At 45.6% G+C, this 25,839-nt stretch overlaps 1 protein-coding gene across 3 annotated transcripts in view; it reads right to left on the bottom strand.

Moving 5' to 3' along the window:
* Positions 1-341: 341 nt before the first annotated feature.
* Positions 342-25,839, bottom strand: part of LOC139248078 (ADP/ATP translocase 4-like) — a 169,070-nt gene continuing 143,572 nt past the window's right edge. For all 3 annotated transcript variants that reach the window (XM_070871838.1, XM_070871831.1, XM_070871845.1), the window contains one exon: positions 342-1,197. In XM_070871838.1, the coding sequence (XP_070727939.1) occupies positions 1,006-1,197 (192 nt within the window). In that variant the 3' untranslated portion in view covers positions 342-1,005. The remainder of the gene's footprint in view (positions 1,198-25,839) is intronic.

The raw sequence follows: 25,839 nt of genomic DNA, 5'->3' as shown, positions 1-25,839 counted from the left end.
AATGCTTAACTCTGAAGATTCTAATTTTGAAAAACATGCATGTGAAGAGAAGTACCAAAATTATTAGATAAACACAGCAGTATGAATTTCTGTGTTTTATTATTGTACTAAATTGCCACTATTCTAAAAAATGTTTTTAGACTGCACATAAAATCAATTCTTTGAGTGATTTAAATAAATTATTTAACACTGCCTTCATTATTACAGTCCTCTAGAATGAAGCATTTTGCATGTTACATTGAATTATGGCTTAAATAACCAATAACTGCATTAACGATAACATAAAACAGTGTTGCTAACTTGGTGTATTCAGTATCGAGGCTGTTTTCCAATAAAATTAATTTTTCTTTTGTTCTCTTGTAATTATGGTGGAACCTGTCTAAATACTCTGTTGATCTGCCCCACTGATCGAAGTTGCACGCTCCCAACTTATTTTCATGCATGTGTGGATTTAAAAATATTAAAGAGGTGGCCTTGGCACAATATTTAGGCAAATTCCACGGAACCTTGGAGGAATCTCTACTAAATATAGAAGGCATCTATGTTAAGAGCTGCATAGAAGTAGAAAATGCTTTGATAGAGACCCTTATAAATGACAGTACGGGACATAATTAACAGGGACATACAGTAGAAGAGTTACTGCCCTTTCCAGACTCTTGCCAATACATACCATTCTCTAATTAGAAGGGCAGAATGCCTGACCTATGATTTTCCATGACCAGTTAGTTTTCAGGAATACCTTATCATCTACAGGGCCCAGTTAAGCAGCAGGAAAATAATATCCAGCTACAGTAAGTGAACTCATGACAGGCAGCCCCAGGAACTTGAACTCAAAGTTCTAGTTAAGGGCCAAGCACTGGAGTACTCTAGTAATTAAAAATAAAAGCAATTAAAGTTTATTAAATTCATTGTTTTTCTAATTTTAAAACTATGTTGCCCAAGCAAAAATCCATTTGTACAACAATGCTCAACACATACACTTGAATTCCGAAGAAATGTATTTTCTTAACTCATTTTGTTTTCCAGTATAACTAGCAATTTCTTCATTTCATCATAGAACACAAGCACTAAAGCACCACCAGTCCCACGCAGGATATTTGAAAAGGCTCCTCTGAAAAAAGCAGCAAATCCCTCATTCTTATAGATCTTCATAAAGCAGTCAAATGTTCCAGTGTACTGTCTATCTGATTCGCCACTCTGTGGTTTAAAAAGACACAAGATTCAAATTCACAGTATTCTCTTTGGTACCAACCTACCTATTATATATTAAATTTGTCATATGGAATACACGATTCATTGAAAACTTATTACAAGTTCTTGCAGTAGGTGGTGTTGAGGTATTTACAATGGAAAAGGTGTTGCATTGCGACATACAATAGCTGCTATTTCACAGCGAGAGTACATCACCCTTTGCACAATCTGGCTTCCAGGTTCCCATAAATTTGATTTTTTTCAGATGCCATTTTTCCCCTCTAACTGGAATTTCTAAATTCAAAATAAAAGTTTTAACAAATATAAGAAATTATATATTTCATAATAACATGATGAAATTTATCCACTGAATTTACTTTTAATATTTTTTTATTAAAGTTTTACTCAAGGCCTCAGTCGCGTCCAAAAGCCTGGGTTTGGACTTGATATTTTTGTCCAACTTTGTGAGTTGAATTTGGATTATGCTGTCTGAGCAAGTGCAGTGTATCTACATACTCAGGCTGCATCAGTACTGTTCAGTCAGCTCTAATGGTGATATTTTTCTTTACCTCATAGATTTCTCTGCTCAGCAGCTTGTCTTCAAATAATTTTGAGAAACAAGAGGGCACATTTCAAAAGCTTTACCAAGGTAACATTTATATTGAATATTAAAAAAAAAGATAGGCTGTGCATTTGTGTGAATGACAGAGAGAAAACAATGTTTGGATTACACACGATCAAATGGTAATCATGTATAATAGATTCAAATTTCTAATACCTAAGAGACAAAGAGGGAGAGAAAGACACAAATAATGACAGGCACTTTTGTCCCTCATTCTAATTTGATTAAAAAAAAGGCAAGTGTGAATTTTGAGAGCAAAAAAAACTCTGAGGGAAACAGATGGAAAGGGAGGGTAGGGAAACTGGTGGGGGCGAGGGGCTTCTTGCCACTCTTCCTTGGGGGAAGCAACTGGGAAGGCTCAGGTTGAGGGGAGAAACAGTGTAGCAAGGGCAGGGTACAATTATTGAGTAGATTGTTCATAGAGGAAGAGTTGCAGTATTTGTGGGAGTGGTTGGAGGGGAACAGGTAGTGGAAAGGTGAAGGGATAGGGAACACAATGATCATTTGGGGTAGGTGGAAAGGAAGCCCTGGAGGGCCACATTTTCCCCACAATCCCATCCCAGCAGTAATTGCTTTCCTTGCCACATCACAATATACCACATATCATCCACCATCTCCTACCTGAAAAGAAATAAATGGACAGGGAGCAACATAGGAATTGCTAGACGAAAAAAGACCAAGGTGCATCTAGTTTGCCTTCTATCATCTTGACAGTAACAAATAATGTGGTTGTTAATGTCATGTATGTACATGCTGTTTGTAGCCACCAGATGGTGTCATTGTTGGAGGCCACTGAGCAGCACGCACATGGTGCTGCTCTGGTATAAAAGGCCAGCCATTTTGTAAGTCACTTTGGGAATAAATAAAGCACAGGCAACGTCGTATCTTGCTTAGTTAAACAGTACTCAGTTTGAACCTTTATTGCATACATAACATTTGGTGATAAGAATACAAGAATCTTTGTTTGCAAAATGAAAACGATTGGATTTTTAGAGCGATTCGTGGAGGGAGAAGATTGGGCAGACTTTATGAGCCGTTTGAACCAGTACTGTGTGGACAACAAAATGAAGGGGGCTGATGATGCAGATTGCCGCCGGGCCGTGTTCTTCATTGTGTGCAGTTCAAAGATCTATGGTCTGATAAAGAATCTACTCATGCCTAGTGATCCAACAGAGAAAATGTACAAGGAGTTGTGTACATTGGTACGGGAGCACCCCAAGCCAGACGACGGCATCATCATCTCGAGATACAAGTTTTATACACATGTTCGATAGGAGGGCCAGAGCGCGGTGGAATTCGTTGCCGACCTGAGACGTCTAGCGGGACCGTGCAAGTTCGGGATGGGGTTGGCAGACATGCTGCGGGACTTCTTTGTAATCGGTATCAACCACGAGATGATTCTGCACAAACTTCTGGCGGTGGAGGAGTTGGATTTAAAAAAGGCCATCCAGATCGCGCAATCATGTATGACGACGGACAGGAGTTTAAAGCAAAGGTCGGTGAAGAACCGAACCTCGGCAAGTACTGTAAATGCTATTGATTCGGCAGAGCGGCACATGGCAGGGCCTATCCGGCTGTGTTCGCAAATGATTCTGCGTTCGGCAGAGCGGCACATGGCAGGGCCTATCCGGTGGCGTTCGCAAAATCTGTGGCTGCCCAAAGTCCGCCAGTGGGGATGTATCCGACTTCTCCGTGTTGGTATTGTGGGGGAAATCATCGGCACCAGCAGTGCCGATTTAAGCAATATAGTTGCAAAGGCTGTCTGAGAGTGGGGCATCTCCAGCACAAGTGTCCGCAGATGAGCAAGTGAGCTGCGACACATCACGTGGAGGATGAGAGTCAGACTAGCGCGGATCCGGATACACAATCCGAGATGCCAGAGGAGGAAGTGTATGGACTGTACTCTTTCATAACCAAGAGGAAACCAATTTTGATTAATGTGAAGTTTAACGGGATACCGGTATAGATGGAACTGGACACAGGAGCGAGTCAATCGATCATGAACGAGAGGGCATTTAATAAGCTGTGGGATACTAAGACTGCAAGGCCCAGGCTGAGCCCTGTTAACGCCAAGCTGCGCACGTACACCAAAGAACTGATAAAGATGATTGGCAGTGCACAAATTAATGTGTCGTATAACGGTGCGGTTCACGAGTTACCGCTGTGGATTGTTCCAGGCAATGGCCCAACGCTGCTCGGCAAGAGCTGGTTGGAGAAAATCAGATGCGACTGGAATAACATAAATGCGTTGTCATCGGAGGAAGATACATGTGCCCAACTATTGAGCAAGTTCCTCTCGCTGTTCGAACCGGGTATCGGCAACTTCACGGGAGCCAAGGTGCAGATTCACGTGGACTGAGATGCAAGACCTGTCCATCATAAAGCTCGGGCTGTGCCGTATATGCTGAGGGAGAAGGTCGAAATTAAACTGGACAGACTCCAGCGTGAAGGGATCATATCTCCGGTCGAATTTAATGAATGGGCCAGCCCTATTGTTCCTGAGCTGAAAAGTGATGGCACAGTCAGAATCTGTGGAGACTACAAGGCTATGATCACCAGGGTTTCGAAACAAGATCAGTATCCGTTACCGAAAGCTGATGAATTGTTTGCGACGCTAGCCGGAGGGAAGTCGTTCACAAAACTGGACTTGACGTCGGCCTATATGACGCAGGAGTTGGTCGAGAAGTCAATGAGTCTTACGTGCATTAACACGCACAAAGGACTGTTTAATTATCACAGGTGTCCGTTTGGAATTCGCTCGGCTGCAGCAATATTCCAGAGGAATATGGAAAATCTACTGAAGTTCGTTCCCAGAACCGTCGTGTTCCAAGATGACATCCTGATCACCGGTCGTGACTCCAAGGAACATCTGAACAATCTGGAAGAGGTTCTACTGCGTGTGGACAGAGTGGGACTCAGACTTAAATGCTTGAAGTGCATCTTCATGGCACCGGAGGTCGAACTCCTCAGGAGGAAAATCGCTGCTGATGACATCAGGCCTACTGATGTGAAAACCAAAGCCATCAAGAATGCACCCAAGCAGCAGAATGTGATGGAACTACGTTCGTTCCTGGGTCTACTCAACTACTTTGGTAACTTCCTACTTAAATTGAGCACCTTACTTGAACCACTGCACATGCTATTGAGAAAAGGCAACAACTGGGTGTGGGGAGCATTGCAAGACAGAGCTATCGAGAAAGCCACCAATCTGCTTTGCTCGAACAAGCTGCTGGTACATTATGTCCGATGTAAAAGTTTAGTCTTGGCCTGTGACGCATCATCATATGGAATTGGCTGCGTGTTACAACAAGCCAATGAGTTGGGGAAACTTCAACCTGTCGCATATGCATCCAAAAGTTTGTCTAAAGCAGAAAGAGCCTACAGTATGGTAGAAAAAGAAGCTTTAACGTGTGTTACTGTGTTAAAAAGATGCATCAATACCTGTTCGGTCTGAGGTTCGAATTAGAGTCCGATCACAAGCCGCCCATTTTTGTTCTTTTCCGAGAGCAAAGGTATCAATACCAACGCTTCATCCCGTATCCAAAGGTGGCCGCTGACATTATCTGCCTATGATTATGTCATTCGCCACAGATCTGGCACAGAGAATTGTGCCGATGCTTTGAGCCGGTTGCCGTTGCCCACACCGGAGGTGGAAATGCCACAACCGGCAGATTTAATGTTAATCATGGATGCTTTTGAGAGTGAAGGCACCCCTGTCATGGCTCAACAAGTTAAGACCTGGACCAGCCAGGACCCGATATTATCGGTGGTAAAGGGTTGCATCCTCAAAGGGGATTGGTCTGCCATACCTAAGCAAATGTGTGAGGAGGCCAAACCATACATTCGTCGCAAGGATGAACTGTCTATTCAAGCAGATTGCATATTATGGGGCAATCGCGTTGTAATGCCCAAGGAAGAGAGAAGTTTGTGCGTGAGTTACACAGCACACATCCTGGTATAGTGATGATGAAGGCCATTTCCAGGTCCCACGTATGGTGGCCAGGAATTGATTCTGAGCTGGAAGCATGTATGTATCAGTGCAACACTTGCATGCAGCTCAGCAAAGCACCAGCGGAATCGCCGCTGAGTCTGTGGTCATGTCCATCCAAACCCTGGTCCAGGATCCATGTAGATTTTACAGGTCCCTTCCTGGGCAAGATATTTTTAGTGGTGGTGGATGCTTATTCGAAGTGGATAGAATGCATAATCATGTCATCCAGTATGTCCACAGCAACCATAGAGAGTATCAATGTCATGTTCGCGACACATGGTCTGCTTGACATAGCGGTGAGCGACAATGGATCGTGCTTCACCAGTCAGGAGTTTCAGGAGTTTGTAAAACTTAACGGCATAAAACATGTAAGGTCAGCCTCGTTCAAGCCTGTGTCCAACGGGCAAGCAGAACGTGCAGTACAAATGATCAAGCAAAGCATGAGGAGAGTAACCCAAGGGTCACTGCAGACCTACTTGTCTTGCATACTGCTGAGTTACAGGACAAGACCTCACACACTCACAGGGATCTCGCCTGCTGAACTCATGATGAAAAGAGGTCTTAAGACCAAGTTATCGCTTGAACACCCGGATTTAAGTAATCATGTTGAATACAGAAGACAGAGTCAACAAGGGTACCATGATCACGCAAATGTGTCATGCGAGATTTCTGTTAATGATCCTGTATATGTGTTGAATTATGGTCAGGGTCCCAAATGGATCGCTGGTACGGTCATGGACGTGGAGGGCAACAGAGTATTTGTTATTAAGCTCAAGAACGGGGAAACTTGCAGAAAACACATGGATCAAACAAGCTGAGGCACATAGATGAGCCAGAGCAGTCGGACGAAGAAACCGTTGACGACCGACCAACCTACCAGCAGCCTTCAGTGGACTCAACGGTCATCAGTGAATTGGGAATTTCCATCACGGACTTGTTCAATAAAAATGGACTTGCAATTCCTGACATGGCCACTGCCACCCCCAACAAGTCAGCCATCCAACCACCAGCCACAACAGACTCCGTACATTCACCCAAGGCCGGAATCGAACTGAGACGGTCAACCCGGGAACGTAAAGCACCGAACTGTCTCAACCTGTGAAAGACTGTGATAAGATCTCAGAGGAGGGTATTGTCATGTATGTACATGCTGTTTGTAGCCACCAGATGGTGTCATTGTTGGAGGCCACTGAGCAGCCGCACATGGTGCTGCTCTGGTATAAAAGGCCAGCCACTTTGTGAGTGAGTCACTTTGGGACTAAATAAAGCACAGGCAAGGTCGTACCTTGCTTAGTTAAACAGTACTCAGTGTGAACCTTTATTGCATACATAACAGTTAACTAATGGCAATCAATCTCTATCAATCTTGGCTCCTCCCTCTATCTGATACATTTACAGATACAACTTTTCTATTAGACTAGTTGCATATAGAACGAGGTGCGGAAAACCCCCAGTGGTGAAGAGGTTTGGGAAACATAGGTCCAAAGTCATCTGTTCCTCCCATGCATGCTACATTTACCATCTCATGTCTCAAATTACTCATATACTGTATCACAAAATATTTTCTGAAAGAAATCGATCTAATTTGCATTTAACTGAATCAACAATATCTGTTTCTACCATCTCCCGAGAGTCTGTTCCACAGATGTACCACTCGCTCACTGAAATAATGTTTCTGCAGATTAGTTTTGAATTTAGCCCCCTTCAAGCACAGGATGTGTTCTCTGATTCTGTTCTGGACAACACGAAACAACTCATCATGGTCTACAGTATCTACTCCCTTTAGAATCCTAAAAACAGTAATCATATATCATCTCTCAATTTTCTCTTCCAAGTGTTTGTCATAATCCAATACCTCTATCCCCATAAGCATTCTGATTGCTCCTTCTGTATCTGATTAATAGCTGATAATATCCTTTTTGTATTGCGATGACCAGAACTGTGCATAAAGTGATTTACAAAGTGGCAGAATTACCACTATTTCGGCTCAATATTGATCTCTTAATACATTTGCTTTACTCACTGCCATCAAAGTTTGTTGTGATCGCTTCAATTTATTGCCAATCAGGACCTCCAGAGCTCATTCATTTTCCATATACATTATTTTCCTTCCATTGAAGTAATAGGGGCTGAAATTGCTCCCCGCCCGAAATGGGGCGCACGCACCCCATTTCAATAGTTTTTGCCGCAGTTGTGGTTGAGGTCGCCTCGAGCGAAATTCCGCTCTTTGTTGTTTTTATTCAAATTCGGATACGGAAGTTGCTCTTAATGGGGTGGTGACTACACCAGAGGGCTTGATACGCGGCGGTGGCAACACCTGAAGGGCGGAAGTTGGGGGCGCTGCCGCATCACCACGGCTCACCCCTCCATTTAAAGGGAAGAATCTTTGCGATTTTAAAACTTCGGTCCACTGGGTCAGCAGGGAGGGATTTAGCTGGGCCAGAGGCCTGGCACACAAGAGGGGTGCCAACCTGGGGGCATAATTGTCGGGCTGACATGGCAGTCGGCCAACAAAAAAAAAAATGGCGGCAGCACATCCTCCCCTTTAAAGGAAGCCACACTGCCATTGCAGAAGGCCACGGACTCACTGGACCACCGGGGGAAAAAAAATCAGGTTTTGGCACCGCCAGGCGGGCCGAAGATTTTCGCGGTTGGGGGGCGGAGATCGGCGGTGCGCACAATGATGACGTACTTAACATGGATCGGCAGCAGCGGAGCGGTAACGGGGAGGAATCGGGGCATCGCTGGGAAACCTCGGAAGGGCAATTGGGCCATCATGGCCATTCCACGAAAAGTCGGTAGCCACTCCATTCCGCAACATGGCTGGTGATATGCGGTGGTAAGAGGCCTTAAGGAGAGGGGCAATTTCAGTCCCAAAGTCTCTTCCTAGATTTTTTGTCCTATGTGAAGCACTTTGCATTTCTCTACATTGAATTTATCTGCCACTTGTCTTCCCAATTCCCAAATATATTCAAATTGTCCTGTTCAGCTTTGGAGTCTACTAGCTTCATTAGCAAATTTAAACCACTGTGCTTATCACTCCTAGCTTTAGATAATTTATGAAGATAGTAAAACAAAAGAGGTCCCAAAACAGAACCCTGTCGGACCCCGCTGGTAACATTCTCCTCGGCTAATGACAATCCCTGTACCAACCCCTTTGGATCTATCGGTCAACCAATTACTGTAGGATTTTACCCACTTTGCAGAATTTCACTCTAATACTATAGATATTAGGTTCAAGCCCAGTAGGAAGATCAGTCACAAACATAATCAAGGTATTGGTATAATCAACAATGTTTTATTACTTCTACCAATTATTCAATAAACAGTTAACAATAATGTGTTAAAAGGAGTCTATATAATGTCCAAAACGAAATGTTTATCATGTCCCTGTCTGAGGGTCCACTCCTGACGGCTTCTTTCTTCTGGAGCAATGGATTCCCTCCCTGCCGACTGCAGCCCCGGAGAGGGTTAAATAATGCTTCCTTATACCCCCTTACAGGCTTAACACGTGATTGCTGACATGATGCATCGATCATTGGCATGTCAAGTCTTGTCCACCAATCCCATTCACTCTCTTTGCGTGCCTTTTATTTCATTGGTTACCTCAATTCGTGTCATCTCCCTGCCCTCTTGGTCAGCTGAGTTCCTTTGTCTTTGTTCGGTTTAACTCCCAGCTGCACGATGTCCTTGACTGTGAATCTAACAGTATTCTGCTTTTTCAGCAATTCAGAATTTTTTTAGTAGTCAGTTTATTACTGGTTTTGAAAAATCCATAATCCTTCATTAAGTATCTATTGTAGTATTTCCACTGATTCCCGCTTTCTTTATTTTCAGTACTAGTCTTTGCAGAGGAACTGTATCAAAGCCCTTATTGAAATTCAAGTACACCACATCCACTGCCTTACCCCATCAAGCTCCTTTGTCACACGCTTAAAGCAAAACCTATCCTTCATGATTTTATTTCTATCCAGATGCTTCATGATCATATTTTGAATATAGATTTCCATAACTTTACACACAATGGACATTAAACTCACTGGTAGGTAGTTTCCTGGGTCACTTTTGCTACCTTTCTTAGAAATAGGAGTAACATTTGTCATTCTACAGGCCCCAGGCACTTTTCCAATACTAAGTGATTTCTGGAAGATTTGTGCCACAGTTCCTGCAGTTTCCTCAAGGACTCTCAGATGCATCTTATCCAGCCAATTAGATTTATTTGAGAGAAGCAAAAGTAAGAGTTATGGGGAAAGAAGTAGCAAAGATGAGAAAGACAGTGCCAGAAGCAGAAAAGGAGAGACAAGTAACAGTTACTATATTCTCCGACTTACCGTCCGTGATGATACAGAACATCGACAGTGTCCAGGGAGGGGGATTGAATCAATGGCTAGGGAACAGAGTTCATGGTGAGCGTCATGGACACTGACCCCTACAAATGTGAAAAGGCCTGAAAACAGGCGGTAGCACCGTGGGGTGAGATTTGCTCACACCTGTAAAAAAAATTATAAGCAGCACATTATCTTAGTGCTGCCTGCTGATTTGAATGATTTCAGTATACAGCCCAGCAATGGACACGCTGCTTCAGACAGTGAGCTCAGCAGGAAACCCAATGTCACATCTGCAGTGTATGAAATGATACAATGAACTCCGTACTGTGAGCCAGTGACTCGGTGTAACTGGTCAGTCTTTAATGGCTTCCAGAAGTGAAGATACAAAGGTGAAGTTCAGGTTATATACCGGGCCCAGCACGAGTGTACCTATGACCCGAGGACCTCCGACGGTAGTGCCCACCACCACTTATATACATACATCATTCCCGCCTCCAGTTCTTGGCACAAGTCCATATTACAAGTTCAGATGGTCCGGAGCCCTTTGCTGCCTGGTTGACCGTCTCAGTACAATCCCAGTGCTTTCCGAGTCTCTCACGACTTGGGGCTGGGCGTTGACCACAGTGGGTTCTTCTGATGGCTGGACGTGAGTTGGTTGGTCGTCGAAGCTCGTGGTGTCTTCTTCCAACTGTTCCAATTCGTCAGTGTGTCTTAGCTTGATTTGATCAATGTGTTTCCTGCACATCTGCCCAATATTGAGCTTAACCATATATACCCGGTTACCCTACTTATCTGTAACACTGCCCGGGAGCCACTTGGGCCCTTGACCATGGTTAAGGACATACACTGGGTCATTTACAGATATGTCGCTTGACACTGCGGCGCGATTGTGATACCACTGCTGGCGTTGACGTCGGGGTTCGCTATGATCGTTAAGGTCAGGATGGACTAGAGCCCCCGTTTTGAGGCCTCTCTTCATCAGTAGTTCCGCAGGCGGGACCTCGGTAAACGTGTATGGCTTTGTCCTGTAACTGAGCAGTATGCGTGATAGGCGTATCTGCAAGGAACCGCGAGTTATGCGTTTCAAGCTCTGCTTGATGGTTTGAACTGCCCACTCCGCTTGACCATTGGACGCGGGTTTGAACGGGGCTGACCTCACGTGTTTTATGCCGTTGCGTTTCATAAACTCTTGAATTCCAGGCTCATGAAACGCGGTCTGTTGTCGCAGACAACGATGTCTGGCAGACCATGTGTGGCAAACATGGCTCTCAGGTTCTCAATGGTGGCAGTGGAAGTGCTGGATGACATGATCACACATTCTATCTATTTGGAGTATGCATCCACCACCACAAAAAACATTTTACCGAGGAAGGGGCCCGCAAAGTCGATGTGGATTCTGGACCACGGTTTGGATAGCCATGACCGCAGACTGAGCGGAGCTTCCTTTGGGGCATTACTAAAATGCATGCATGTGCTGCACTGATGCACGCATGACTCTAAGTCTGAGTCAATGCCAGGCCACCAAACATGGTACCTGGCGATGGCCTTCATCATGACAATACCGGGATGCGTACTATGTAACTCTCGTACAAATCTCACCCTGCCTTTCTTGGGCATTACAACATGATTACCCCACAGTAAACAGTTGGACTGGGTGGAAAGCTCATCTTTGCGACGGCTGTACGGTTTGGTTTCATCACCCATTTCTTTGGGGATGGTCGACCAGTCCCTGTTAAGAACACAACGTTTTACAACCGATAGGGTCAGATCCTGGCTGGTCCAGGTCATAACTTGTTGAGCAGTGACAGGCGACCCTTCACTCTCAAAGGCATCCATGACCATGAGTAGCTCTGCAGGCATTGGCGTTTCCACCTCCGGTGTGGGCAATGATAACCGGCTCAATGCAACAGCGCAGTTGTCGGTGCCTGGTCTATAGCGAATGACATAATCATAGGCAGATAATGTCGGCGCCCACCTCTGGATGCGGGACGACACGTTGGTATTGATACCCATATGTTCCGAGAACAACAATATAAGCGGCTTGTGATCGGTTTCCAGCTCGAAGCGAAGCCCAAACAGATAATGGTGCATTTTTTTTACCCCATAAACACATGCTAAAGCCTCTTTCTCTACAATGCCGTAGGCTCTTTCCGCCTTGGACAGGCTTCGAGATGCGTATGCAACTGGTTGTAGTTTGCCTGACTCATTGGCTTGCTGGAGTACGCAGCCAACCCCATAGGATGACGCATCACAGGTCAAAACTAGAAGCTTGCATGGGTCATACAGTACCAGTAGCTTGTGGGAACACAACAGATTTCTAGCCTTCTCAAAGGCTGTCTTGAAGTTCACCCCACACCCAGTTGTCTCCTTTCCTGAGCAGCTTGTGCAAAGGCTCTAATACTGTTCTCAATTTGGGTAAGAAGTTACCGAAGTAGTTGAGAAGACCCAGAAACGAATGCAGCTCCATCCCATTCTGGGGCCTGGCTCATTTTTAATGGCCTCTGTTTTCGCGTCTGTCGGCCCGATCCCATCAATCAGCAATCTTTTGTCCAAGGAATTCGACCTCTGGTACCATGAAAATGCACTTCGAACATTTCAGCCTGAGTCCCACTTTGTCCAGACGACGCAGAACCTCTTCCAGATTGTGCAGGTGTTCGGCAGTGTCACGACCTATGACTAGGATGTTGTCTTGGAATACCTTGGTCCTGGGGACAGATTTTAATAGGCTCTCCATATTTCTGTGAAATATGGCTGACGCCGAACGAATGCCAAAAGGGCACCTGTTGTAAATAAACAGTCCTTTGCGCGTGATGATGCACGTAAGTTTCTTTGATTCAACCAGTTCCTGTGTCATATAGGCCGACGTTAGATACAATTTGGTGAACGATTTCCCCCCAGCGAATGTTGCAAACAGGTCATCAGCTTTCAGTAGCGGGTACTGATCTTGTTTCAAAACTCGGTTGATCATGATCTTGTAGTCTCCACAAATTCTGACCGTGCCGTCGCTCTTTAACACCGGAACAATGGGGCTGGCCCATTCATTAAATTCGACCGGTGAGATGACCCCCTCGCGTTGTAGCCTGTCCAATTCGAGCTCGACCTTTTCTCTCATCATGTGTGGGACCGCCCTGGCTTTGTGATGGATGGGCCTTGCGGCTGGGCCTCGGTGAATCTGCACCGCGGCTCCCTTGAAGCTGCCAATTCCCGGTTCAAACAGTGAGGGAAATTTGCTCAGCACTTGAGCACACAAATCATCATCTGCTGATGACAAAGCTTTGATGGTGTACCATTTCTATTTTATTTTCTCGAGCTAACTCCTGACGAATAACGATGGGCCGTTGCATAGAAAATAGGTGCAGGAGTAGGCCATTCGGCCCTTCGAGCCTGCACCGCCATTCAATGAGTTCATGGCTGAACATGCAACTTCAGTACCCCATTCCTGCTTTCGCGCCATACCCCTTTATCCCCCTAGTAGTAAGGACTACATCTAACTCCTTTTTGAATATATTTAGTGAATTGGCCTCAACAACTTTCTGTGGTAGAGAATTCCACACGTTCACCACTCTCTGGGTGAAGAAGTTTCTCCTCATCTCGGTCCTAAATGGCTTACCCCTTATCCTTAGACTGTGTCCCCTGGTTCTGAACTTCTCCAACATTGGGAACATTCTTCCTGCATCTAACCTGTCTAACCCTGTCAGAATTTTAAACGTTTCTATGAGGTCCCCTCTCATTCTTCTGAACTCCAGTGAATACAAGCCCAGTTGATCCAGTCTTTCTTGATATGTCCGTCCCCCCATCCCGGGAATCAGTCTGGTGAACCTTCGCTGCACTCCCTCAATAGCAAGAATGTCCTTCCTCAAGTTAGGAGACCAAAACTGTACATAATACTCCAGGTGTGGCCTCACCAAGGCCCTGTACAACTGTAGTAACACCTCCCTGCCCCTGTACTCAAATCCCCTCGCTATGAAGGCCAACATGCCATTTGCTTTCTTAACCGCCTGCTGTACCTGCATTCCAACCTTCAATGACTGATGTACCATGACACCCAGGTCTCGTTGCACCTCCCCTTTTCCTAATCTGTCACCATTCAGATAATAGTCTGTCTCTGTTTTTACCACCAAAGTGGATAACCTCACATTTATCCACATTATACTTCATCTGCCATGCATTTGCCCACTCACCTAACCTATCAAGTCACTCTGCAGCCTCATAGCATCCTCTTCGCATTAACACGCTTAAAGGACTGTTTATTTATCACAGGTGCCCTTTTGTAATTCACTTGGCTGCAGCAATATTTCAGAGGAACATGGAGAGTCTACTAAAGTTCATTCCCAGAACAGCCGTGTTCCAAGATGACTTCCTGATCACAGGTCGTGACTCTGAGGAACATCTGAACAAGCTGGAAGAGATTCTACATCATCTGGACAAAGTGGGACTCAGACTGAAATGCTCGAAGTGTGTCTTCATGGCACCAGACCTCTAATTCCTGGGGAGGAAAATTGCCGCTGACGACATCAGGCCCACGGACGCGAAAACCAAGGCCATCAAGAATGCACCCAAGCCGCAGAATGTGACGGAGCTGCGTTCGTTCCTGGGTCTACTCAACTACTTCGGTAAATTCCGACCTAAATTGAACACCTTAGTAGAACCACTGCACATGCTGCTCAGAAAAGGCGACAATTGGGTGTGTGCATCTCAAGATAGAGCTTTTGAGAAAGCCACAAATCTGCTTAGCTCTAACAAGCTGCTGGTACATTATGACCCATGTAAACATGTAAACCTGCATCCAATGGACAAGCAGAATGTGCTGTCCAAATCATAAAGCAGAGTATGAAGCGAGTAACCCAAGGGTCACTGCAGACCTGCCTGTCATGCATACTGCTTAGTTACAGGACAAGACCACACACGCTTACCGGGGTCTTGCCTGCTGAACTAATGATGAAGAGAGGTCTTAAGACCAAGCTATCTCTTGTACACCCTGACTTGAATAATCATGTTGAATATAGAAGACAAAATCAACATGGGTATCACGATCGCACAGCTGTGTCACACGGTATTTCTATAAATGATCCTGTATATGTTCTGAATTATGGTCAGGGTCCCAAGTGGATCACTGGTAGTGTCATGGCCAAGGAGGGCAACAGAGTATTTATTGTCAAGCTCAAAAATGGACAAAAATGCAGGAAACATATCAGACAAAGCTGCGGCACACAGACGAACCGGAACAGTCGGAGGAAGAGACAATCGACGACCAACCAACCAACCCTCAGTCTACAGAGGACTCAGTGGTCATCAGTGAATCGGGACTTTCAATCACTGACATGTTCAGTGAGAATGAACTTTCAATCCCCTGACATGGCCATTGCCACTCCCACTAGGTCAGCCACCAGTCACAACAGACTCTGAACACTCACCCAAGGCTGGAGTTGAACTGAGACGGTCAACCCAGGAGTGTAAAACACCGGACCGTCTCAATTTGTAAAAGACTATGTTAATATCTCAGAGGGGGGTATTGTCATGTATGTACCTTTGGGATCACTAACCATTAGATGGCATCACTGTTGAAGACAATTGGGCTGCACGCACGTGTATGCAGTCCAAGTATAAAAGGCCAGCCATTTTGTATATTAGTCACTTTGGGCCTTAATAAAGCAGAGCAAGGTCATACCTCTTGGAGTTAAACAGTACTCAGTCTAACAGTTATTGCAAACATAAAATTTTTCTGATCCAGTATTGGATATCGAACAAGCAGTCTGACAATTTAGAAACAGTGGAGGAGTTGAGAGAGGTGGTGGTGAGGTAGAGCTGGGTGCCATCAGCGTACATGTGAACCTGACTTATGTTTTCGGATGATGTTGCCGAGGGGCAGCATGCGGCTGAGAAATAGGAGGGGACCAAGGACAGAGCCTTGTGACAGAGATCCTAAATGTGAACACCTGTATGTGAGTGAGAGAAAGAGAGATAAATTAAGACAGTGGCCCAATTTTATGGGTGGGGCATGGTGTGCATGAGCCCCAAAGGGGGTGGTGAACCCAGGGATGTGGAGGACCGGCCGTTTTGAACAGCCGGGCAGCATTACCATAAATGTTCTCTCTGACCCACCTGAGGCGGGAGCTGAAATTCAGTGACAGGAGGTTGCATCCAGGGACCCAGGTAAGGGGTAGGGGGGGCGGCTCTGGACGTGATCAGGGTGAGCCCAGAGAAAGGGAAGCCGAATGCTTCCTTCTGAGGACCCGAGAAGCACTCCTGCTTGCAAAAATACAAGTGTGTTTTTACATTGTTTTAATCCAGAACAGGAACAGATCAGCTAATATAGGCAGAATTGACATCAATTATATGCTTGCAGTCAGCACCGCCTTCATTTTTTTGCCTCTGGTTCTTTCAGTGTCAGCCAGTGGCTCAGTGGGTAGCTCACTCGCCTGAGTCAGAAGGCTGTAGGTTCAAGTCCCACGCAAGGGACTTAAGTATATAAATCTAGGCTGACACTCCAGTGCAGTGCTGAGGTGTGGTCTTTTGGATGAGATGTTAAGCTGAGGCCCTGTCTGCTCTCTCAGGTGGACGTAAAAGATCTCATGGCACTATTTCGAAGAAGAGTTGGGGAGTTATCTCCGGTATCCTGGCCAATATATATTCCTCAATCAACATAACAAAATCAGATTATCTGGCCATTATCACATTGCTGTTTGTGGGAGCTTGCTATGTGTAAAGTGGCAGCTGCGTTTCCCACATTACAACAGTGACGACACTCTTAAAGTACTTCATTGGCGATAAAGCGCTTTGAGATGGTCGTGAAAGGCGCTATATAAATGCAAGTATTTATTTTTCTTTCTAGGGCACGACCAGAGACATTTTCGAGGGTCCCACAGTCCACTGTACATAAGGATGGATGGATTTTTTGTCAGGGCTGGGACGTCCCCTGTGATGACAATAGCCAGAACGAGAAGGCACTCAGATGTGTCTCTCTGGTTGGATTCCCACAGGTACAGATTGCCATCGACTGTGCACATGTGGTAATCCAAGCACTGCCACAGCAAGCAAGAGTTTTTATAAACCTCAAGGGATATATGTCTATCAATGCGCTCATGGTATGCAACCACAAGAAGTTCATGCAAATTCCCTGGGAGCTGTCATGATGCATTTATACTGCGCAGTCCAACATTCCAGACCTTTTTGTTTCAGGAAACAGACATAGAAACATAGAAAATAGGTGCAGGAGTAGGCTATTCAGCCCTTCGAGCCTGCACCGCCATTCAATGAGTTCATGGCTGAACATGCAACTTCAGTACCCCATTCCTGCTTTCTCGCCATACCCCTTGATCCCCCTAGTAGTAAGGACTACATCTAACTCCTTTTTGAATATATTTAGTGAATTGGCCTCAACAACTTTCTGTGGTAGAGAATTCCACAGGTTCACCACTCTCTGGGTGAAGAAGTTTCTCCTCATCTCGGTCCTAAATGGTTTACCCCTTATCCTTAGACTGTGACCCCTGGTTCTGGACTTCCCCAACATTGGGAACATTCTTCCTGCATCTAACCTGTCTAAACCCGTCAGAATTTTAAACGTTTCTATGAGATCCCTTCTCATTCTTCTGAACTCAAGTGAATACAAGCCCAGTTGATCCAGTCTTTCTTGATATGTCAGTCCGGCCATCCTGGTGAACCTTCGCTGCACTCCCTCAATAGCAAGAATGTCCTTCCTCAAGTTAGGAGACCAAAACTACACAATACTCCAGGTGTGGCCTCACCAAAGCCCTGTACAACTGTAGTAACACCTCCCTGCCCCTGTACTCAAATCCCCTCGCTATGAAGGCCAACATGCCATTTGCTTTCTTAACCGCCTGCTGTACCTGCATGCCAACCTTCAATGACTGATGTACCATGACACCCAGGTCTTGTTGCACCTCCTCTTTTCCTAATCTGTCACCATTCAGATAATAGTCTGTCTCTCTGTTTTTACCACCAAAGTGGATAACCTCACATTTATCCACATTATACTTCATCTGCCATGCATTTGCCCACTCACCTAATCTATCCAAGTCACTCTGCAGCCCAGTGGATAACCTCACATTTATCCACATTATACTTCATCTGCCATGCATTTGCCCACTCACCTAACCTATCCAAGTCACTCTGCAGCCTCATAGCATCCTCCTCGCAGCTCACACTGCCATTTAACTTAGTGTCATCAGCAAATTTGGAGATACTACATTTAATCCCCTCGTCTAAATCATTAGTGTACAATGTAAACAGCTGGGGCCCCAGCACAGAACCTTGCGGTATCCCACTAGTCACTGCCTGCCATTCTGAAAAGTACCCATTTACTCCGACTCTTTACTTCCTGTCTGCAAACCAGTTCTCAATCTACGTCAGCACACTACCCCCAATCCCATGTGCTTTAACTTTGCACATTAATCTCTTGTGTGGGACCTTGTCGAAAGCCTTCTGAAAGTCCAAATACACCACATCAATTGGTTCTCCCTTGTCCACTCTACTGGAAACATCCTCAAAAAATTCCAGAAGATTGGTCAAGCATGATTTCCCTTTCACAAATCCATGCTGACTTGGACCTATCATTTCACCTCTTTCCAAATGCACTGCTATGACATCCTTAATAATTGATTCCATCATTTTACTCACTACTGATGTCAGGCTGACCGGTCTATAATTCCCTGTTTTCTCTCTCCCTTTAGTGGGTTACATTGGCTACCCTCCACTCCATAGGAACTGATCCAGCGTCTATGGAATGTTGGAAAATGACTGTCAATGCATCCGCTACTTCCAAGGCCACCTCCTTAAGTACTCTGGGATGCAGTCCATCAGGCCCTGGGGATTTATCGGCCTTCAATCCCATCAATTTCCCCAACACAATTTCCCGACTAATAAGGATTTCCCTCAGTTCCTCCTTTTACTAGACCCTCTGACCCCTTTTATATCCGGAAGGTTGTTTGTGTCCTCATTAGTGAATACCGAACCAAAGTACTTGTTCAATTGGTCTGCCATTTCTTTGTTTCCTGTTATGACTTCCCCTGATTCTGACTGCAGGGGACCTACGTTTGTCTTCACTAACCTTTTTCTCTTTACATAGCTAAAGGCTGGCTCTTAGCAGACAAAGGATACCCCATACAAACTTGGCTCATGACACCTGTGAGAAATCCCACCAATGAGGCGCAGAAGCATACAACAGGAGCCACATGACCACCAGGTGTGTGATAAGAGCAATCCATTGGAATACTGAAAATGTGCTTTATGTGCCTAGACAGTTCTGGAGTTGCCCTTCAGTACTAGCCAGCAGGGTGTTCAGAATTATAGAAGTGTGCTCTGTCCTGCACAACATTGTGCAGCAGAGAGGATTGCAGGTGGAGGAGGACAGAGGGGCTTATCACTCATCTTCAGATGATGAGAACATAGATATAGAGGTAGATGAAGATGGGGCATCATCGCCAGACCAGCCGTGTACATTGTGGCCTGGAATACCCTAATAGTGCCAAGGTTCAGCTAGTGTTGACTAACACAGAAAAACATAAAAAATAGAATTCTTTGTGCCGCTCCCACCATCCACCCTCCCTTTGCACTAAACAGTCCTTCAACCACCCATTGAACATCTGCCCAATGGACCCCATCATGTATTGACATTCATCATGAAACAAGTAAAAGGGCGAGTTGGACCTCGGGATGCAATAATGGGCAAGACATGGAAGTGGTGCTAATCAATAAATTTGATGTGCTGTTATAAAAATAGGTAACTTAACAACATAACATTTTGTCAAACACCTATGTGCATACTCTTGGTAAAATTACAATTTCTTTAACTTTCGCTTACTACCACTTCTGTGTGGTGCATTCTATATAGTTTCAGCAGCGGTAGAAGCAGGCTGCTCAGATCCCTGCCCTGCCTGCTGAGATGTTTTTGGCCTATGCCCCTGAGGGCTCTGCCAAAAACTGCTCCACCTGCACCTATGTAGGGGCAGACTCAGCCATTGGGAGACGAGGCAGTATGTTAGGTACTAGCTGGGGGGGGAGGGGGGGGGGCGCAATGGGTGAGAATTAGGAATACTTTGAGTGGAGTTCCCAATTCCATGTCCCCATTCTCCATCATCCCTCTCCTGGGCCAGTGCCAATACACTCCTACCTCTGCTGCAGACCAGCTTGGTGGAGATCAGTGGCGTATTGTAATGCCACAGATAAGGTATCTGTCATCCTGTTTAAAGTGGCAGATGAGTTGCCAACCATAGTCTGCATGACCGTGATCATGGCCTGCCTGGACTCACTTGAGAGCCATGCTTGAAGCTCCATGGAGGCAGTCACTCTCTCCATGGCAGACATTCTCGTAATCCTCTGCTCCACCAATTCCCAGCGATCAAGTTGGACTCCTCCATTCTCTCAGCTTTTGTGGAGAGTCTGCATGGCACATCTGACAGTACCTGGCTAAGTTGCTGATGCACCTCCAGCATTCTTCTTCTCAATGATAGGGTTTAGCATTTGTGTCCAGCTGAGCATAGCTTGGAGAGGAATGAGCCCCTGATGTGGATTCTCCGTAGTCCCTGCCACTAGTGTCTCCTCATGCTCACTTGTGAGTTGTGAATCATAATTGAAAACTCAACTGTCTATGTGGACCCATCACAGTGTGAATATTTGCGCTGGTGCATGATTGTACATCCTGTGATGGTGCACTCTCAGAAGGAATGAGGTTCTCTTCGGAATCGTCCTCATGCATGTCCTGTGACACTTGCTGTACGCATGAAGGCCCTGGAAGACAAAAGATAGGGATGTGATTTAGTTGTGCAAAATTCACAATTTGGACAATCACCATATTCAGTTTGCCACAGATTGATGAAATAAAGGCAGCAGATGTGTATCAGAGAAATGTGTAATTCTGTCACCAGCGAGTTTCTGTCTCTCCATTTCTGATTGAGAGGGAGGCAGATTTGTTATTCATCTTCAGGGCCACCTCCTCTGCATGTTAGCTGGACTATTTGTGGCGGGCCACCTCTCGTCCTCACCCTGCATTTTGTTTTGCGCTCTCTTTTGCTTCAAGTGGTGAAAAAACAGACCTGTGAGTGAGTGGTCAGATATTCACCCAATGGAAGCAGTGAGGGTGACTATGAGACAGATGCATCATATTGCATAAGGATTGGGGTAAATGGCAACAGTGGATGGATAAATGGGAAGGTAATGAAGTGCATAGAAAATGAAGACTGGGTGCTGCTAAAAGTTGAGTGAGTGTAAGGAGTGATGTTATGGAGTATGCTTAGCAACAGAGTGAAAGGGCGGGGCATGGCCTTAAACGACAGAATGTAGGTCAATCAGCAAATGTACTCACCTTTCCTGGGTGGATCATTAAACCGCTTCCTGCACTGCATCCAAGTCCGGAGCATAATATTCCTGTTGCTCACCTCCTTTCTACCTCCAACCACATCTTCTTGGTGAGAGATGCAGGTTTCTTCCTCCCATTGCTGGGAAAAAATTATGTCCCTCCTGCTCCCTACTGCACCGAGCAGTAATTCCAGCGATGCATCACTGAATCTGGGTGCTGCCCTTGCTCTATGTGCAACCGTGAACGCCTCCTGGCTCCTCCAATTTTCATTTGTACATTCTCCCTTTAAATACACCTGAGATCCTCTCATCCAGGTGCAAATCACCCCCCCACCCCCTACAACTTGGAGGTGTGAAACGTGGAAGTTAAAATTTATTGCTTCAATTAAGTTGCAATTGCAGATTCCAACCCGCTGAGCAGACTTCTGGGTTTCATCCACGCAATTCCACCGCACCCCCCCCCCCCCACCCCCCCCCGGCTTGGAAGCCGCCTTCCATTTAATATTGGGGCCCATTTGTCTACACAGACCCCTTCTCCATTTTATAAACCTCGATCAACTCACTCCTCAAGTCTAAACTTCTCTAAAGTATAGGGGCCCAGCTCTTTGAGCCTACCTGGGTAACTAAGATGCTTTATACTGGGAATTAATCTTGTGAACTCCACTGAACATTTTCCAAAGCCTCAATTTCACCCACCATGTGAGGAAACCAAAACTGGACGTGTTCTAACTGAGGCCAAACAAAGGTCTTGTACAGAATCAAAATAGCATACTTTGTTTTCTAGTTAATTGTCCTGTAGCACCCTACTCGCGCTCTCTATAGTTGTAAGGCATTGATCATGAAGCTTTAGAGATCTATGCACTAGAACTCTCAAATCTCTTTCTTTCACCACTGGCTTTAGTTATTTTCCCTGAAGGGTATATGCATGTTCAGCATTTGGCTTGCCCACATGCATAACACTGCACGTGCATATGCCCAATCTTCCTGCACACCTGAATTTGCTTGTAGTAGTCGAGCACCCTCTACTGTTTAAGTCTCTTGAACTTCCCCTATCTCGGGAGCCTCCTATCAACAAGAGCAGGCATTGACGACGAGATTCAACACCGCCTCCAGTGCGCCAGTGCAGCCTTCGGCCGCCTGAGGAAAAGCGTTTGAAGAGCAGTCCCTCAAAACTGTCACCAAGCTCATGGTCTACAGGGCTGTAGTAATACCTGCCCTCCTGTATGGCTCAGAGACGTGGACCACGTACAGTAGACACCTCAAGTCGCTGTTGAAATACCACCAGCGATGTCTCCGCAAGATCCTACAAATCCCCTGGGAGGACAGACGCACAAACATTAGCGTCCTCGTCCAGGCCAACATCCCCAGCATTGAAGCACTGACCACACTTGATCAGCTCTGCTGGGCAGGCCATATAGTTCGCATGCCAGACACGAGACTCCCAAAGCAAGCGCTCTACACAGAACTCGTCCACGGCAGATGAGCCAAAGGCGGGCAGAGGAAACGTTACAAGGACACCCTCAAAGCCCCCCTGATAAAGTGCGATATCCCCAGTGACACCTGGGAGTCCCTGGCCATAGACAGCCCTAAGTGGAAGAAGTGCATTCGGGAGAGCGCTGAGCTCCTCGAGTATCGTCACCGAGAGCATGCAGAAATCAAGCGCAGGCAGCGGAAGGAGCGCGTGGCAAACCAGGCTCCCTGCCCAACCTTGCCCTCAACGACTATCTGTTCCACCTGTAACAGAGACTGTGGTTCTCGAATTGGACTGTACAGCCACCTAAGAACTCATGCTAAGAGTGGAAGCAAGTCTTCCTCGATTCTGAGGGACTGCCTATGATGATGACTGTTCAGATTCTTGCACATAACTTAGTATCAGCTGCAAACTTAAAGATCATTCCCCCAACACCTACATCTAGATCATTAATGATTAATGAAAATAAACGGTCTGAACAGCGATTCGACGGGACACCATTAGCGACTGTTCGCCAAGCAGATCCTAATCAATCTACAACCATTTTCTGCCCACGGGCTTTCAGCTAGTTTTCAATCCAGTGCAAGATTACCACTAATTCCAGAAAATGTGATCTCGTAGAGAAGTCTTTTATGCGGTATCTTATCAAAAGCTTTCTCAAAGTCCAGGTAGACAATATCTACTGGGTTTCCCTCATCAACTATCCTGGTGACTTCTTCAAAAAATATAATCAAATTGATAAGACTGGACCATTTTTTTCAAAAGCCGAGTTGGGTATCCCTGATATGGTCTTTTCTGCCTAGTGATATAGTACATCCCTAATGATTCTCTTGAGCATCTTCTGACATCAAGCTAATGGACCTATAATTACTTGGATCTGCCTTATCCTCCTTTTTAAAGATTGGGACTATGTTAGCCTCCTTCCAGTTTAAGAAAACAGTTTCAAACTCCAGCAAGCTATTAAAGATACTAACACAGCACCTGTTCCATTTCCTTGAGGACTTTCGAGTGGCTGTACTCCTATTGATTTAAGGATCCAAATTCTTATAAAACAAGGGCTGGATTTTCGGTTGTCTAACGCCTCAGTTAGCAGCCAGAGGGGGTGTTAATGGGAGCGTAAGAGGTTACCGAACCTCTTAACGACCCGAGTGAAAATTTATTAGAGGCTCAAAGAGGCCGTAAACCAGTAGCACTTGGCTACTGACGATCACTCTGATCATGACGTATTCCTGGTGCAACGCTCACGCTTGTGCCCCGGTCAGAAAATTAGGTGCGGCCGTCTTATTTAGCAGCTGCCAAGAACAATATTTGGAAAAACAGTCGATACAGGCTTGCAGAGTCGTTAACTTGTGGCTACTTAAAGGGATGAGGAAGCACTTGCATCAGAGGTCACAGTCAGTGCAACGATGGTGAGCCTCCGAGTTTGCAGCAGCAGAGAGAAATAAGAGTTTAGCTTGAGAAAAAGTGATTTTGAAAACTTTAATGGGTGTATTACTATGCTGCGCCTTTAAGATTTGGCTTTTCCCGGGATCTGAATCGGAGTTTGACGCATGCGCAATGACTCAGTTAAATCTAGCGCCGGCATTTTCGTTAGCATCCCCCCAGCTCTGGTGTGCAAATGCTGTTTTAGCACCCCTGTCAGCTCTTCAACTGATTCTGATGAATTTCTGGGCGGGAAGTGCAAACTTTTTCATGGCGCTAAAATTACCACTCCAACTGGGTTAACGGCCCAAATGAGGTGTGACCGAATTTCTCCCCCAAGATGTTCATCTAGTTTAGTATTAACGATTTTTACTGTTAACCCCATTTAATGCTGTTAATTGGGCATCATCTTCAAAAATGAAGACGAATGCAAAGTACTCATTTAGTATAGCATTCATACCCTGGGAGCCCTTTCTAACCTGTCCTTGAGCATTTTCAATAGCCCAATACGATCTTGGCTCCTCGCATAGCTGGAAAAACCTTTCCCATTACTACCATAGTTGTCCACAATCCTCTTTTCCATTAACCTTTTAGCTGCTCTAATAGAAACCTTGTGGTCACCACAAAATAACGTGCTCCACTCGCAGAATTTAGCGGGAGCCGTTAGCGGTGCCGTGCCAGGGCAAAGTCATTTGCGCCCCATAGCACCCCCGGAGGTGCGAACGACCCGAATTTCTCCCCCTTCGATTAAAAAAACCTGTTTCAGCTTTTCAGCGGTGAAATTTATCAGGGGCTGGTGCTACCCATCTGGCCAATCTATTCCAACACCTCATTCTCCATGTTGCCTCTTTTTAAATGACACCCCTGGCAAAGTAACAACTATGAATGCTCTTTTTAAAAAGTCCCATTTCTCTAAGTTCGTTTAGAAGCTCTGCCAGGGGAGAGTGATCCTGGGGAGAGTGGTATTTGAGGAAAGCAAAAGAGAAGGCCAGTTGGCTAATTGCATCTATGCTGACCCTTTGCTCGGGAAATCCAAAACTAATTCCACTGTCTGCTTTCTCTGCACAGTGTCTTCCTCTACTTCAAATGTTTATCTACTCTTCCCTTAAAAGATGCAGGGGGAAAATTGTGTTACCAGCAAAGTTGCCAGTATTACTGGCAACTGCAGTTAACGGCCGCACGCTAACCAAGTGAAATTGGTCTGGGGGGCATGGAGATAGTCCTGGTGGCGTTGCTGGAAGGATCCGGGCCGAAGTTTCTGTCCAGGTCCGGTGTTGTGGAGAGGGTATAAGGAGTGATATTATGAAGTTCGCTTAGCAAGACAGAATGAAAGGGTGGGTGGGGGGGGGGGGTCGGTGGGGTGTTGTGGAGCTCGCAGGGAATTGTGGGCAATGAAGTGGTCTGAGAATTAAAGGGGCCATGCACTGAAGCAATACAAAACAAAATGCAATGTATCAATACATTTTTCAGCCATTTCTGCCTTTTAAGAAATATTCAATGT

Source organism: Pristiophorus japonicus, chromosome 2 (assembly GCF_044704955.1).
Source record: "Pristiophorus japonicus isolate sPriJap1 chromosome 2, sPriJap1.hap1, whole genome shotgun sequence".
NCBI lineage: Eukaryota > Metazoa > Chordata > Chondrichthyes > Pristiophoridae > Pristiophorus > Pristiophorus japonicus.
This window is presented reverse-complemented; position numbering and strand designations above follow the sequence as displayed.